This window comes from Poecilia reticulata, linkage group LG11, assembly GCF_000633615.1.
Source record: "Poecilia reticulata strain Guanapo linkage group LG11, Guppy_female_1.0+MT, whole genome shotgun sequence".
Classification (NCBI taxonomy): Eukaryota; Metazoa; Chordata; class Actinopteri; order Cyprinodontiformes; family Poeciliidae; genus Poecilia; species Poecilia reticulata.
The window spans coordinates 26,984,882-26,999,441 of NC_024341.1; the positions used below are offsets into that span (position 1 = coordinate 26,984,882).

At 41.2% G+C, this 14,560-nt stretch overlaps 1 protein-coding gene across 2 annotated transcripts; it reads right to left on the minus strand.

Annotated features, from left to right (window-relative positions):
* Nucleotides 1–396: 396 nt before the first annotated feature.
* tcf19l (transcription factor 19 (SC1), like) lies at nt 397–11,680 on the minus strand. 2 transcript variants are annotated; one of them, XM_008422832.2, is made up of 6 exons: nt 11,405–11,680; nt 9,555–10,370; nt 7,730–7,899; nt 6,623–6,983; nt 5,616–6,108; nt 397–4,019 (listed from the first exon to the last, which is right to left on the minus strand). In XM_008422832.2, exons 2-6 carry the CDS (start codon nt 9,835–9,837, stop codon nt 3,677–3,679), a joined length of 1,650 nt encoding a protein of 549 aa, XP_008421054.1. In that variant the 5' UTR covers nt 9,838–10,370; nt 11,405–11,680; the 3' UTR covers nt 397–3,676. The 2 variants fall into 2 exon arrangements, with proteins under 2 accessions (XP_008421054.1, XP_008421053.1); XM_008422831.2 differs by having other exon boundaries at nt 6,623–7,010; nt 11,405–11,679.
* Between the last annotated feature and the right edge of the window lie 2,880 nt (nt 11,681–14,560).

Below are 14,560 nucleotides of genomic sequence, written 5' to 3' on the forward strand. Positions count from 1 at the left end.
GGTGATGGTGTTCAACTCTAATTTTGTGAGTGAATGTAACTTCATGCATGGGGAACCAGGACATTATCCAGTCTGAAGTAAAAGAAAAAAAATGTTGAGATAATGGGCCTTGAATATGAGGATGTTGTCTGTGCTTGTTGGATCATGCTTCTCTGTAATCGCTTCAAAGAAAATAATCAGCAGAAACATTACATCTCTGGCTGCGGTTAATGGTTTAAAAAGGAAAAAACAAAAAGAAAACAAAAACGGTGAAATCAAGGTTTGATCAATCTTGACTGGAGCTGGATGAGAATCTATAATAAATGAGATGTGCTTTTGATCACAGCCTCCAAAGATGGTTCTGTAGAAGAAAACAGTTCAGCCTCAGAAGATAAAAAAAAACAGATAATGCAGAGATAAATCTTCTGAATAATCTTTATTTCTCTGATAACTCTGACGCTTGTGGCATATCGGAGATTTACGATTCTGTACAAACCTCAGAAAACCAACAAAGTCAAACTGCTCTGAGATGTTCGGCGTTTTTAATGTGCCAATTAAAAGCAGAGCGCTGTGAAGATCCGGATCAAAGCAAAGTGATTTACTAAACAATCCGTTTGATTCGCAGCTCATTAATAGAGCGGTCACCTCACAAGAGCAAGCTTCATCAGGAGACAAAAATCTGACGCTGGACACACAAAGACATGACCGAAAGCAAAGTTATCATCAAAATGTCTGCGGGCTACAAACTGTCAAAGTCTCCAAAGATGACAGGAGGAGTGATAATTAAAAAAAAAATTCCAGATCTGTAGATTTATGATCTGCTGCTACTAAAGACGAGCAGTTCTCCTTTTTCATGAAACAGTTATGAAGTGTTTTAATGGTTTAAAGATACAGAATATGTGAATTAAAGATACAGAATATGTGAAAAGTAAACGCACTCTGTTAAAATATCAGATTTTTTGTGATGTAGAAGAATTAGATCAAATGAAATCATCTCAACTTTAAACAAATGGAAAAACTAAAAGTTGGAATAACCTGAACTAGAACTTTGTTGAAGCACAAATAATGGTAATTTTGACCAATCCAACATTAATTTCAGTAGGATTTATCCTGACATCTGCATCCTTAAGTTAAAGTAAAAACTGCAGAGATTAAAAATTAAATCTAAAGGATCTAACTAAGTATCAGTATAACCTTACAAAGACAAGTTGACATAAAAAAATGGATTTATACTGAAGGATCAGCAGGAATTAGAAAATCCTGGTTGTGTTCTGCAGGAAACAAAGACTTCCTTCCACAGAAACCATTCAGGACGGACCGAAATCTGCTGTAACATGGCTGAACTACAAGTTCTGGACCAAAATTACAAAACACAATAAACAGCAAACACAGTGGTGGCAGTATCATGCTGATGGATTCTGTAGACTGAACTCTTTTTGCAAAATTGAATGAAACTGATKAGTTTCAACCCCAAAACCCTTCAGGTGTCTGCAAGAAAGGAGCTAAAAGWGGAGCTAACCCATTTTTAAACATCAGAGTGAGTTATAGTTTCAATCAGAGGAAYGTCCTAGTCAAAGTCCAKACCTGAACCTGACATGAAATTCTTCAAGCTGGCTCACATGAAGAAGTTTGCAGACAGGTGATGTCWTCACAATCAGASATTTGGAAAACCTTTCAGGACAAAGTGGGAAGAAACTGCAGAGTCATTAATATAAATAATAAATAAAACGAGGCTACTGTAGATTATTTAGATTTTTAACAATTCCCTCAGATTCATATGTATTTTAGCTGAATTACACGGTTTAAACCTGACATTAACAGGTGGGAGTAGCTGTAAAATGATTTGTTTTGATTCTTTACATCACAGAAACCCGGCATTTTCCCAGCGTGTGCAAACTTCATATCTCAATATTTGTCGACACCAGTAAGATTTCACATTTTCCTGATAACCAAATGCATACGACAAAAAAAAAACAAACAAAAAAAAAACATTCAAAGCCCAGAAAAAAAACTAAAATCCCGTGTAGTTTGTTGAATAAAAATACTCCATAACAGTTCAGGRAATTCAGACTGAGGAGGATTTTCAGTACTAATTCAAAGTCAGGTAAAAGTTTGAATTTGTTTTGCAAAGCTGCAGGGTTTCTTCCTGGCGTTTCTGCTCTGAATAATTTACAACACAAAGCTTTACACAGTTTTCACATTTGTGGTYCCTGTGGCTGACGTTGCACCCGTTTCAACTTCCCAGCAAGTCAAGCTTCGACTTTTAACACGTGTTGGAGCAAAATAAAAAAAAAAAACCTCATTTGTAAAACATCTACARCAGTCGGGTTTACCACATGAAAGTGGAAAAAAGGCTGGTTTAACGCTCAGCGAGGTGAAGATGTTGCTCCCTTTATGTGAAGCTGAGCAGCTGAAGTGATGCTTTTAAATATTTTTATCTTTCAGAATCTAAACCCAACAAGCAAGATGAATTAAACTGTGAAAAACCAAACAGATGAGTAAAAAAAAACCAACAGAAAACCCAACAAGTTTCAACAACATCGGAGCAAAAAGCTGAACAGCACCTTAACGTTTGCAATGAGGTCAGAGAGTTAATAGAAACCGATTTTAAAAAATAATTTTTCTGATGTATTTTAAGAAACTGGAACGTTTGAGCAACTAAATAACAGATTTTCAGAATAAATTTACTGAATTTAAACTTGCAAACCGGTTCTATAAAGTTCATTAAGTTTACCTTTGATGAACTACMGACGGCTGCTTATTGTCTGGTTAAAGCTGAGAATAAACAGCAACAATAAAACGCAAAACAGAAACTCTGAGTGGAAACGAAGCAACTTAACCTGCATTCCAAACAAAAATAGATTTTTTTTTAAAAAGTTTTCCTCCTTTCAAAATCAACAAAGGATTTTTTTTTCCAACATTTTCTCCCATTTTATCTTTTAAACCTGCTATATTGTCCCACATGGGTTCAGCAGAAGAGAAATTAAGAAGGAAGATTGTGAAAAGTTGAGTACATTCAGGATAAACCGACCAACTTTGGCTTGMAGTTTCAGTAGTGTGAGGAATCCATGAAAAGGTGAGCTGAAAAGATCATAAAATCATCTGTGGCATAAACACCCAACCAGCCCATCAGGCCCAGAGCGGAGCATCTGCTTCCCCCCATCAGGAGTTCATATTTCATATCATTTCAGTGGTTAGGAGATATTCTCTGACCAGCTGCAGCTATGCATTTTAATAAAAACCCAATCCTCCTTAAATCCTGCAGCTGCTCCTGCAGAAGTGCTTTCAAACATCAGATGATCGTCCTGAGATCTCGTCTCAGCAGCTGCAGCAGCCTGCTGACGGGTTTTAATTGCTCCGCCGCCCACGCCGCCGCCGCCGCTCCCACCCAGGGAAGTCTGATCATCTGTGGGGCGGCTGCGTCAGCAAACGGGGGAGATCGGAGGAAAGTTTATTCTGTTAAAAAACATTTCATTAATCTTCCTGAATGCAGCAGGAAGGGGCTTAAACGTTTCATCGAGCGTTCCCGTCCTGATCCCGGCTCTCCAGGCAGAGACATTTCATTAGTTTTCCTCTGRAGCTCCAGAGCGGCACTGAGGCTCGGAAAGCTGCTGCTCTAGTTTTCATTTCATGTTTTTAGCACTAAAAGAATTAAACATGTATGGGTGAAAATGCTCCGCGGGCCCCGCGGGTCGCCTCAGCGGCAGCCGCAGTGGAAGTCGGCGTTGGGATCCATCAGCAGTTTCTTCCGGTCCACATGCAGACAGTCGATGTGGTACCAGGCGTCGCACACGTCGCACTGGATCCACTGCACCGTGTCCTGCTGCGGCAGCCGGCAGCGCAGCGCCGCGCACGGCTCCACCGGCCCCGCCGCCACACCGCCATCCTCATCTTCATCGTCGTCCTCGTCCTCGGAGGAAGACGAGGATGAGCCGGAGGAAGAGGAGGCAGAAGAGGTGGAGGAGGAAGAGGAGGAGGAGGGAGAGGGCAGCGAGGGTCGAGGGGGCAGCGGGTGTTTTCTGGGCCGGCCGCGGCGTTTACTTTAGGGAGGAAAGGAAAAAACACAGAAATCATGAAAAGAAGAAAAAACTGCAATTAAGTACAGGAAAAACCTTAAAACTTAATAAACCTGATTAAATTCCTCATTTTGGTTCTTAATTCAGTCAGTTTTTATGATTATAACAAGACTTATAAAATGGACTTTTAATTTAACATGAAAAAGACTGAGTGACGTCACTGATGCCTTTAACAACACAAAACCTTACAGAGTGATTCTGGTTTAGTTTCTAGTGTAAATATCATGAAATAAGAAAAGAAACGTACGAGTAACTATTCAACATGATACTGGAGCTTCTTTTACGTTAATAATTTCAGAATATTCATAAAAATAAAATGCCAGTGGAGAAAGACATTTTCCCATAAGTAATACTATGGAAAAAGTGGATTAAACTGAAGTTTTAGTTTTCTTTGCCCGTGAAAAATAACAATCAAAATGAACAGAAATAAACGTTTCAGGGTCTCATCTAAGGTTTTCTCGTTGACGTTTTAAAAGAACACAAGTTTTTAAAAAATTGGACGTTATCTAAATAAAACGTCAACAATTTCTATGTACAAACATGACAGTTTCAGCCGTTAATTTATTATTTATGGTGTTTTACGCTGCAGAGAATCACAGAGCTGGATGTCATTTTGGGGAAAGGAACCGTCTATTTTCAGATACCGGCTCCATCATTACTGTGCGCAAACAAAGCAGAGGAGAGGCTGGTGATTACCAACCATCCATCTGATAGGAGTTTGTGTTGCCATGGTGACGCTAAATACCAAAATAAAAACTTTAATTTGCCGCAAAGTGCTTTCATCTGCTGCCATAATTGTCACAGCCATCCCTGCATGAGCCAAACATGACATTTACGTTTTTATTCTAAAAAAAATAATCTGATGAGATAAATTATGAATTTTATTTTTAATCCTGTTTTTAATTTATCTGAAGGCAGCTTGTGGTGTAAAAGGTTCCAGCCTGTTGGCTTTGAGAAGATGAAACATTTTCTGATTTTGACTAAGAAATCCTGCTTTTTGAGCTGCAACTGTTACCAAAAGGATATATTATTTCTAGACATATATTTTCAATAAACTGCTTATTATTTTTGAAAATAGTTCAAGGCAAATTCAGTGATATCTGCAGATGTTGTAGCTGGAATTGCAGGCGAACAGTTAATGTATGAAATTAAACAGATTTTAAAAAGTTTAAAACGTATTTAGAAAACTGTGACTCACTAACAAATCCTAACCACTGATTGGCTGGTTTACTAACATCACTACGCTGATGACACTCAGCTCTCTGTTATAAAAAACTAGAAGATTTTGAATATTGCAGTTACATGCTGGTTACATGCTATGAATCAGATGTTTTATTGTATTAAATTCCAGTAAAACTGAAGCACTGACATTTTTTATAATGTACTTCTTGGTAAGTACCTCTTTTGTTACTTAAATATTTTTACAGTTATGTGATTTATGCCTTAATACACTTTATTTTAACACATATATAGCCCTCATTTAGTTAAATATATTATTAATCTACATATTTGTTCTGTTTTTTATCATCTCCTCTGACCACTTCATTAAAAACATCTTACGCTGTTTGGTGGTGGAATCGGTTGAACTGCATCCTTCCTCTGTCGTCGGTTCGAATCCTCACTGTGGGCGAAGCCAGGCTGTAGTTCTCTCCTCCCACCACCAGGGGGGAGAACACCGGCGAGCTGTTGGCCCTCCGCCTGCCTCGCTGCGCCACCGGTTTCTGCTGGCGGAAAGCGGCGATGGTTCCGTTCACCACGGTCTTGACGCGGTGCGCGGTGTCCACTTCCTGTCTGTGGGGAACCACGCTGGTGAAGGACGCCTGCAGCAGCTGCTGGTTCAGCCGGCTGTTGGTCATGGCGCCGTGGAAGCTGCCGATGGTCCGGATGCCCACCGGGAAGGGCTTGGYCTCCAGCGGACGCCGGATGTCGCCGTGGAGCTTGGGCTGCAGCGGCGGAGGCGGAGGAGAGCTGAAACCTTCAGACTCAGATTTGTAGAGTCTCCGTCTCTTCTTGGGTCTGGATCTCGGTCCGTCCTCCACCACTCCTGTCACAGCTGGACCAAAAACAAGAACATCACAAATTAAAAAGCAGTTACAAAACATATTTCTTTTTTTAAGCTCATAAACTCAAACCCACTATTTAGAGAGTGAATGTGCATTATATGCCATTATCAACATATTACTTGTAAATGGTCTCAAAACATCAATATTTGCAATTTAATAATTACTAGGACAATTTATCATCCAGCAAAGTTTGTCATCATTACAGGATCCTATGTATTAAAGCAATATCTGGCATAGAAAACATAATTTAATATATATAGCATAAAATATTTGTTTAATAAAATAGTTTTCCATGCAAGATATTGATATAACATTTACTGTTACATGTATTTTTGATATTTTTTGGTATATTGATGAATAATATAAAAGGATGGGGGGTGAAAATGTGTAAACATCTCACTGCTGTTCTTAAAACACTGTGTTTTCTGTGTGTGTTTATGTTTGCATTCATGTATCTTGTTGAAAATAAATAAAGAACCACGAGGTTCTGTTGCTGCCGTTCACCTCCTCGCCCTCGGGGCTCGTCGGAGCTGTCGTCCTCCAGCAGCACGGTGTGAGCAGACTTCCTCCTGCTCCTGGACGCCGTCTGCAGGGGCTTCAGAGGAGCGGCGGCGCTGGGGGAAAACGCCGGGCGCGTGGCGGAGGGAAGCAGCGAGGAGAAGCCCAGCGGAGAGGAGGAGGACGGGGTCCCCGGGTCGGACACGGCCCCCTCGTGGCTGTGGCTCCTCTGAAAGGTCCAGGCCCGGCCCTTCATCTTACTCAGGCTGCCGATGGAGTTCAGGATGACCGTGGCCCGGTTGATGGACATCTTGGAGAGGTCCAGGTTGTCGGCTGATTTGCGGTCCAAGTTGGTCCTGATGCGGTTCTGCAAGTCAGAGGAAAATGTTCCTGCCTGAAAAAACAACAGAGTGACGTACAAAGTTTGAGCTGCTTGGCCAAAATGATAAGAAGTCTCAGATGAAGCTTTGAAAGCTCAGAACTCTGGACCGACTCTCAAGCACGGCGGTGGAAGCATGTTGCTGTGGGATCTTCAAAACCACTGCAGTTATGTTACTTTTTTATTCCATGTTTGGGAAATTATCATATGTAAAAACCCTTAAAAGCCCTAAAATTATTATTACATTCATGCTAATAAGTGTGTGTAAGATTGGAGTCTTAAAAGTAGAAAATGTTTTACTTTTAAAATTCCAATCCAATCTGCGGACCAGTCTAACCAGTGGAGAAAATGAGTCTAGAGCCCAGACTCTATATTTTAACATTTTAATTTGTCAGAGACAAAAAAAAAGATTCCATCTATTTCAACTTTCTGAGATGATGAGCCAAATTTGGACTAATGTTGAACTGCAGTCGGGCCGCACAAAATCATTTCATGGGCTGCAAATGGCCCCCGAGCCTTATGTTGGACATTAGTTACTGCTGAAACTAGGTTTCTGCTGATTAATGATAAAACAGACCGATGATTATCATAGTTTGTTTAAAAGAGAAGAGAGTATAAGAAACTTATTTATTAAAAAAACGTCAAAATTGTCAAAGAAAACTATTTTATAGCACCAAGACGTGAAAACATGACTTATAAGTTTCCGTCTCATCGGTTTCGCATCGGTTTGTTACCTTCGGAATTGTGATGGCATCAAAGTCCAGGGGTCGAACTTTGACCTTCTGGAAGAGGAAGTAGAACTCTGGACTTCCTGGAGCTGACTGATCTCCGAAGGTGAGCGTGTCGCCGTCTGACAGCTCCCACAGGACGCCCGGCTGCAGCAGAACGTCGTTCACCCAGGTTCCTGGAAAACAGACGGGAAAATCTAAATCTGATCAAATATTCACCGTTTACGGGACGGAAACTGTTTGAAGTCAAACCAACAGTGAGCAACAGTTTTGCAGTTCCAGAGTGAACGTCACCTGGAGCCAGAAATCCACAAAACCTTTTAATATTCCAGCATCTGACAAAAGGAGGGAATAACGGAACGAGCGGAGCCCGGAAAATAAAGCAGTTTGTTGACTGGATGTGTTTACAGCTCGGAGACTTTGAGGGAAATGTAAAACAGGCTGTGAAATGGAAGCAGAAATGAAAAGCTGGAAGGCTACAAGCCAATCAAACGGCCGTGACAGCAGGAGGAATGTGGCGGGAATACTAAAACACGAGGCTGACGGCGAAAAGGGGAAATGTGGGGAAACGGACTGTGAAATTACCAGAAAAATTAGACAATAAGGTGCAGTTTAGATGCAGAGTCCATCCGTCACAGTCCGGCAGGCCCAGACTTTACCTCCAGATTTCTCTCTACATCCCATAAACACCTGAGAAAGCAGCAGAGCCGCCTGAACACGGATCCGAACAGGAGGCTGTCCTCTGCTCAGGGCAGCAATCAGCTCCACTGAAACATCTTATTATTGCTCCTACAATGCAATGTTCGTGTCAAATTTATTATGTTTGATGTTTTATTTTTTAGATGCAGCTTTGCATTCAGTTTGAATCAAACTGAAAAATGTCCGATTTATTTTCAAACTTGTAATAAACCAGCTTGTTTGCTCAAAACGGTCTTAGGGTTTTTTTATAAAAAATAATTTTTTACACAAAAAAATACTTGGCATGATTGTTAAAAACAAGATTATAAATTTTTTGATATTCAATCCAGATCCATTTTAAGACCTGAAAACCCTGATCCAAGCTTCCAGCGCCGACAGACTGAAGAGCTTTAAATGTTTTTATTTTTGGTCAAGTGAACCTTTAACTTTGGGTTTTCAGTCATTAACTGAAGAAAGAAAATAAATCTGTAAACCAATAAATAAAACAATTGTGACTTTTCTGAAGATACATTGAAAATAAATTATAAATTAGCATATTTGTAGAAAAAAATGCAATGATTTAATGATAAAAAAGTAAAAAGTTTTGGGTGGAACCTTTATATTTGCACGTTTCCGGTACATCCAAAAATCTGACGCACAAGCAACATTAACTGGAGAACACAGACTCAGGCAGAGCAGTAAATAAGCCAAAACTGCACAAAAAATATTTAATTTAAGTTAGAAAAACTTTTTTGCCTGTAAATCTGTTCATCACAGAACTTCACGTGGCAGTTTTAGCTTCACCTGGTTCAAATTCTGCAAAGAAAATCTCATATTAAGCACATTGTGCTAACAAATAACAAATCAGCCAAATCCTGCAGCCAGACAGAAAGGTCTGAACTTTTTATGCAACAAATATTGCAATAAAATGCAATTATTGGTTTATTGGAATACTTGAGAATTGAATGTTGTGTAAAAAGGCTTAGATGGAAAATGTGGCCATTTATTTTATCAGCTTAATGGATTACTAAGTTAGTAGCTGCTGTACTGTGAAGGTTCCTGTCTCCCTCTGAGGCATTTCCTGTCAGTGGGTGTGTCTTCCTGTGTCATGTCTGGTCTTGACTGAGACGCTGCAGGTGTGTTTTATTCTCACCGTGGCTGCTCCTGTCTTTGATGTGAACCCTCCAGCCCTCCTCCTGCGGCGGCGCCTCCTCGTCCTCGTCGCCTTCGCTCGCCTCCTTCTCGGCGTGCAGCTCTGCGTGGATGCGCGACACCGAAGCCGAGTCCAGCGTGACGTCGCACAGCTCGGCGGCCCGGCCCAGGCGGAACACGGAGCGGTTCAGCGCCGGCCGGAACGTGTAGAGGTCCCGCGCGGAGTCGCCTGTGGACAGGCCGATCCGCAGCAGCTGGAAGCACGGCTGCGCCCCGTTCAGCATGGCTGAGGCCGCCCCCTGATCTGTGACCGGCCCTGAGCTACAGCCGGCCCAGATCCATTTTCAGACACACCTGTGAGTAAGTGGAGAGCAGCCAAGCTGAGAGTCGGCGCAGAAAGCCGAGCCGGTGGATAGAAACGTGAAGGTCACAGGCAGGTGCAGCGGCGCTCAGCAACAGRTGCTTCCATTAGCATGCAGAGCGGCCGCCACGCTGCGCATAAATGAATGAGTAATGAGGAGCTGGAGCCGAGTGGAAGAGGGTGAAAATGAGCTCCTGCTCTGCTTATGAGCCCGGCTCACACAGACCAAATCCCCTGCGGAGAGGGGACTGCCAAGCTGCCAGTTCAAACACTAAGAGGCGCGTGAACGTGGACGGCAGGTGAGTCACAGCATCGCTAATGCAGCGCCAAGACGGATGGATTAAACGCCAAAACCTGCTCCCAACCCTGCAGCTGGGACTTTTACTTTGAAATCTGCTTTAAAAGACAGAAAATCACTGGAGGTTCAAGCCAGAGAGGGAAGAGCTGATGATCGATCTGCAAGAAAACAAAGAAAAACATCAAATTAAAACATGTTTTATCTGTTCAGGACCAATAATATTTAACTTGTAATAAACATGAGAGTCAGCAAAAATAAAAAATCATGAACATCAACACCTTGATCAACAGGTCTGAGCAGTAAAAGAAGCAGGCTGTCCCCAGAATGCTACAAGCATATTATTGGAATGTTGAGTGGAAGGAAGAAGTCTGGTAAAAAATGTTGCACAAGCGACAGGAACAGGTTGGTGTGACAGCAACTTTTATCTGAGTTTTTTTGGCTCTACTGTATTTTGTCTTTGTGTTGATAATACTCTGTAGATTCTCAGAGAGGTTCAGGTCGGACCGGTCAGCTGGACACTCAGACACAGTTCCACCGCGGCTAATAAAGAAGAAATGAAACCAGCATCACTTCGGTTCTTATCAACGAGAAACTTCTGGACCTCCAGCAGCTTGGATTCTGCCCCGGGAATCTTCACTCTCTAAAAGATATTATCAAGGCTGTAGTTATTCCCGAGGCTTTTCACTCTTATTTATCCTTCCACTCAACTTTCCATGAATATATTTAGATCCAGTCAGGGACTGTCAATACAGCAATCTTCCAAATGATTGTAACATTAACATATAATGTATTAAAAATCATTTTCTGAGCTGTACTCATTAATATTAATTAAAAGCTAATATTAAGCTAATAGTAGCTTAATTACTGACATAAACGATCTGAACTTTGATGGTCCAGGTTATTGATCTGCATCTGCATGATCAGAATTTGCTCCTTTAAGAAGCAGAAGTGTGCATCGTGTTCCAGCTGCCAAATCACGGGATCAGGACACAAAGCAGAACTCAATAACTATAATTATTATCTAAATATGAACTTTAAGTCAGTGTATTTCAACACAACCTGCCTTAATCCTGCGCTACCAGACCGTTTTCACCCAGATGGGGCTGCCTGGAGTGAATTTAGCAGCAGCAGGGAGGCTGCAGCTCGCTGTCGTTAGTTCCTTGTTAGGATGAAAGTCAGAGGCTCCACTTACAACAATGACAGAGCGGAGCGGCGCAGCGTTTTCCTCCGCGACCTGCAGCTCCAATCCCCGCATCCGCTCCTCCAGCAGCCGCCTCAACGCTCACACCGCCGCTAACTTCAGCTTTTACGGGTTATTTTCGCGTCTCCGTCGTTCCCTGGAGGTTTCCGTGCGAGCTTCAGTGCGGGCTGTCGCCTTCGTCCGGGAGGAAGTGCTTTGAAATTTGGCGCGCCAGTCCCGGGTCTTCCGTGCGCTACGAGCGGCGTCACTTCCTGATTCTCCCCGGTTGGCTGAGAGCCATGGCGGCTTTAGCGGGAGCAGGAGGGCCGGTTTGTCCTACTGGGACTGGAGCCAGACCTGCTTTCTTTGTTTCGCTGACGGCTGGAAACAGACCTGGTCATAAATCTTTAACTATTTAACGTTTTGTCTCAGTAGAGCCATAAACTTTAACGTGTTTTTGCGAAGTTTTTATAAGAAGTGCAAACATAAAGTACATTATAAAGTTGTAGTGGACACTGTTAAAGAAAGCTTGGATAGATATCTGAAAAGTGTGGCATGCAGTTATAGCTTTGTAGAACCAGTTTCACTTACATTACAGTTTAAGTTTACAATATGCTGTAATCTACTCCACCAGATAAAAACCGCCCATTACTTTTGGCAAATGAGTTCAAGTTTAATCAGATTAGATATAAAGTGTTTATACTCATTGGTTTTCAAGTTGCGTCACAGATTCCCTGGACTTTGACTGGGCCGTTCTACTATCACTATTCTTTAATCTAGGTCACAWGAAAGTCTTTTTTACACTGCAAAAACACAAAATCTCACCAAGCACATTTGGTCTAATTTCTAGTTCAAATATCTTAATACACTTCAAATAAGAAAACTAACTTACAAGTAACTTTTCAGCAACAAATAATTCCTGAATATTGATTTTTAAAAAGCAGTCCTACTGGCAGATTATTTCATAACAAAGATCAACTTTTGTCACATTTTGATCATAAATTGTTAACATTTTAGTTGTTATCTAGTAGAATATTATTCATTTCCCAGCAGATTATTTTTGCTTTTTCATAATTAGCTCTGATTTGGATTTTTTTTTTAATCCTACAAAGAAGGTAAATTATAATAAATAATGCATAGATAGATGGATAGCAGCTATAATAGACCTGTATGTTTGCAAAAAGAACTATAAGAAAGTATTTTGCGGAGCCCCAAAGCTTTTCTAATGCTCCATGTTTCCCTGCTGTCAGTTTTTGCTCCGCTGCAGTGGATCTGTGTCACATTCAGTGTTTGTATTATCAGCACATCATCATGAGCTGGATATCGCGTCATCTCTCACTCTGACCTCTGAATCGCTCTCTTTCGTCTCCCGCTCAGAGCAGATAGACGTGCAGATATGATTCATCGTCTGGAGGTGATGCTTCACAGCTCATTCCTGCATCCACACTTTGTCTCATTCAGCTAAAAGGATGCGGCTCTGCTGGAGCGGCAGATGGTGACAAAGACTTTCACAGGGACAGGAGAGCATGTGTGGTTATGGCGGCCATAAAGCCGAGCAGTAAAAGGCTCTTAGAGGCGCCTGTTTCTGTTCCCCATAAAGCAGCTTTAAGGTTTTTCTGCTTCCTGACAAATTCTCATGAATAATAAGATCAGGGAATTATTTAAGGTCCAGTAAAAAAACAAACCTGGATTGAGCTCAGAGTTATTGGTGCATGGGAGCTTTTTAACAAATGCAGGGCCAATAATAAAACCTCATTCACTTTAAATGCATTAAAGTGTTCAGAAGGTGTGAAAAGGGCAAGATCAATGAATAGTAAAACATTCGCAATGAAGGGAAAACACTTTGGATGAAAATTGCCTGAAGAGGAAAACAGCAAAGTCAGCATACTGTAAATACTGATGTACGAATTTATTCATTATTGTAACAAGAAACGGTTTAAGCTTTAAAATGCAGCTGCTTGAAATATTGGACTTTGTAGAGGGAGATATTTAATTCTCTGGAAAATTAAAGTACAACACTGTGAAGAAGCACTGACCACCTTACATGTGCTGCTGCTTTTTATCACACTTAAATCTTTTAGACCATTAAATGCATTTTAACAACAGATGCAGAAGCATTTAAAAGCAGTTTTCCAGTGAGGATTTTCCAGACCAGTTTGTCTCTGTGTGGAAAAAGTGATTCTTCCCCCTTTGTTAAATTATGACTTAACTGATTGACCACATTTTTTGGAAAGCTAAGCTCAAATTCACTCACCACACCCAGATCTGATTACCGACAAACTTGTTGGATCAAGAATTAAAAAAAAACCTTAAACAGAACCTGTCTGACCAGATGAAGCAGGCAGAAAGACCATAACAGAGCAACTCATCAGAAACATCCATCCATTTTCTTTACACCCTTTTCCCTCAGTGGGGTCGGGAGGGTTGCTGGTGCCCATCTCCAGCTAACGTTCCGGGCGAGAGGCAGGGTCACCCTGGACAGGTCACCAGTCTGTCGCAGGGCAACACAGAGACACACAGGACACACAACCATGCACACACACACTCACACCTAGGGAGAATTTAGAGAGGCCAATTAACCTGACAGTCATGTTTTTGGACTGTGGGAGGAAACCGGAGTACCTGGAGAAAACCCAACATGCACAGGGAGAACATGCAAACTCCATCCAGAAAGACCCCAGGCCGGGAATCGAACCCAGAACATTCTTGCTGCAAGGCAACAGCTCTACCAACTGCACCACTGTGCAGCCCTCATCAGAAACCAATCTAAATAAAATAAAACAACGGACGACAGCTATCATTCTGGAAATGATTAAAGTTCATCTTTAAGGCTTTATGACTCCAGTAAACCACAGTTGGAGCCACATCCAGTTCAACACGGCAAAAAATTTAATCTTACCAAGAGTTTTGATAGTTTCAAATGAAAATATGTTATTACATTTAAAATAAGACAAAACTAACTTACAAGTATCTTGTCAGCAAGATATAGGGGTTCGTTTTAAGGCAATAATTATTAAATATTGATGATAAAAAAGGACTACTTCTACTGGCAGATTATTTTACAAGACATTTTTCTTGTGATTTATTCTTTGGATCAAATAAATGGATAATCTGTGGAAAGATAAAAGACAAATAAACTTTTTTATTTAAGTCTTTCATTTGTTTTAA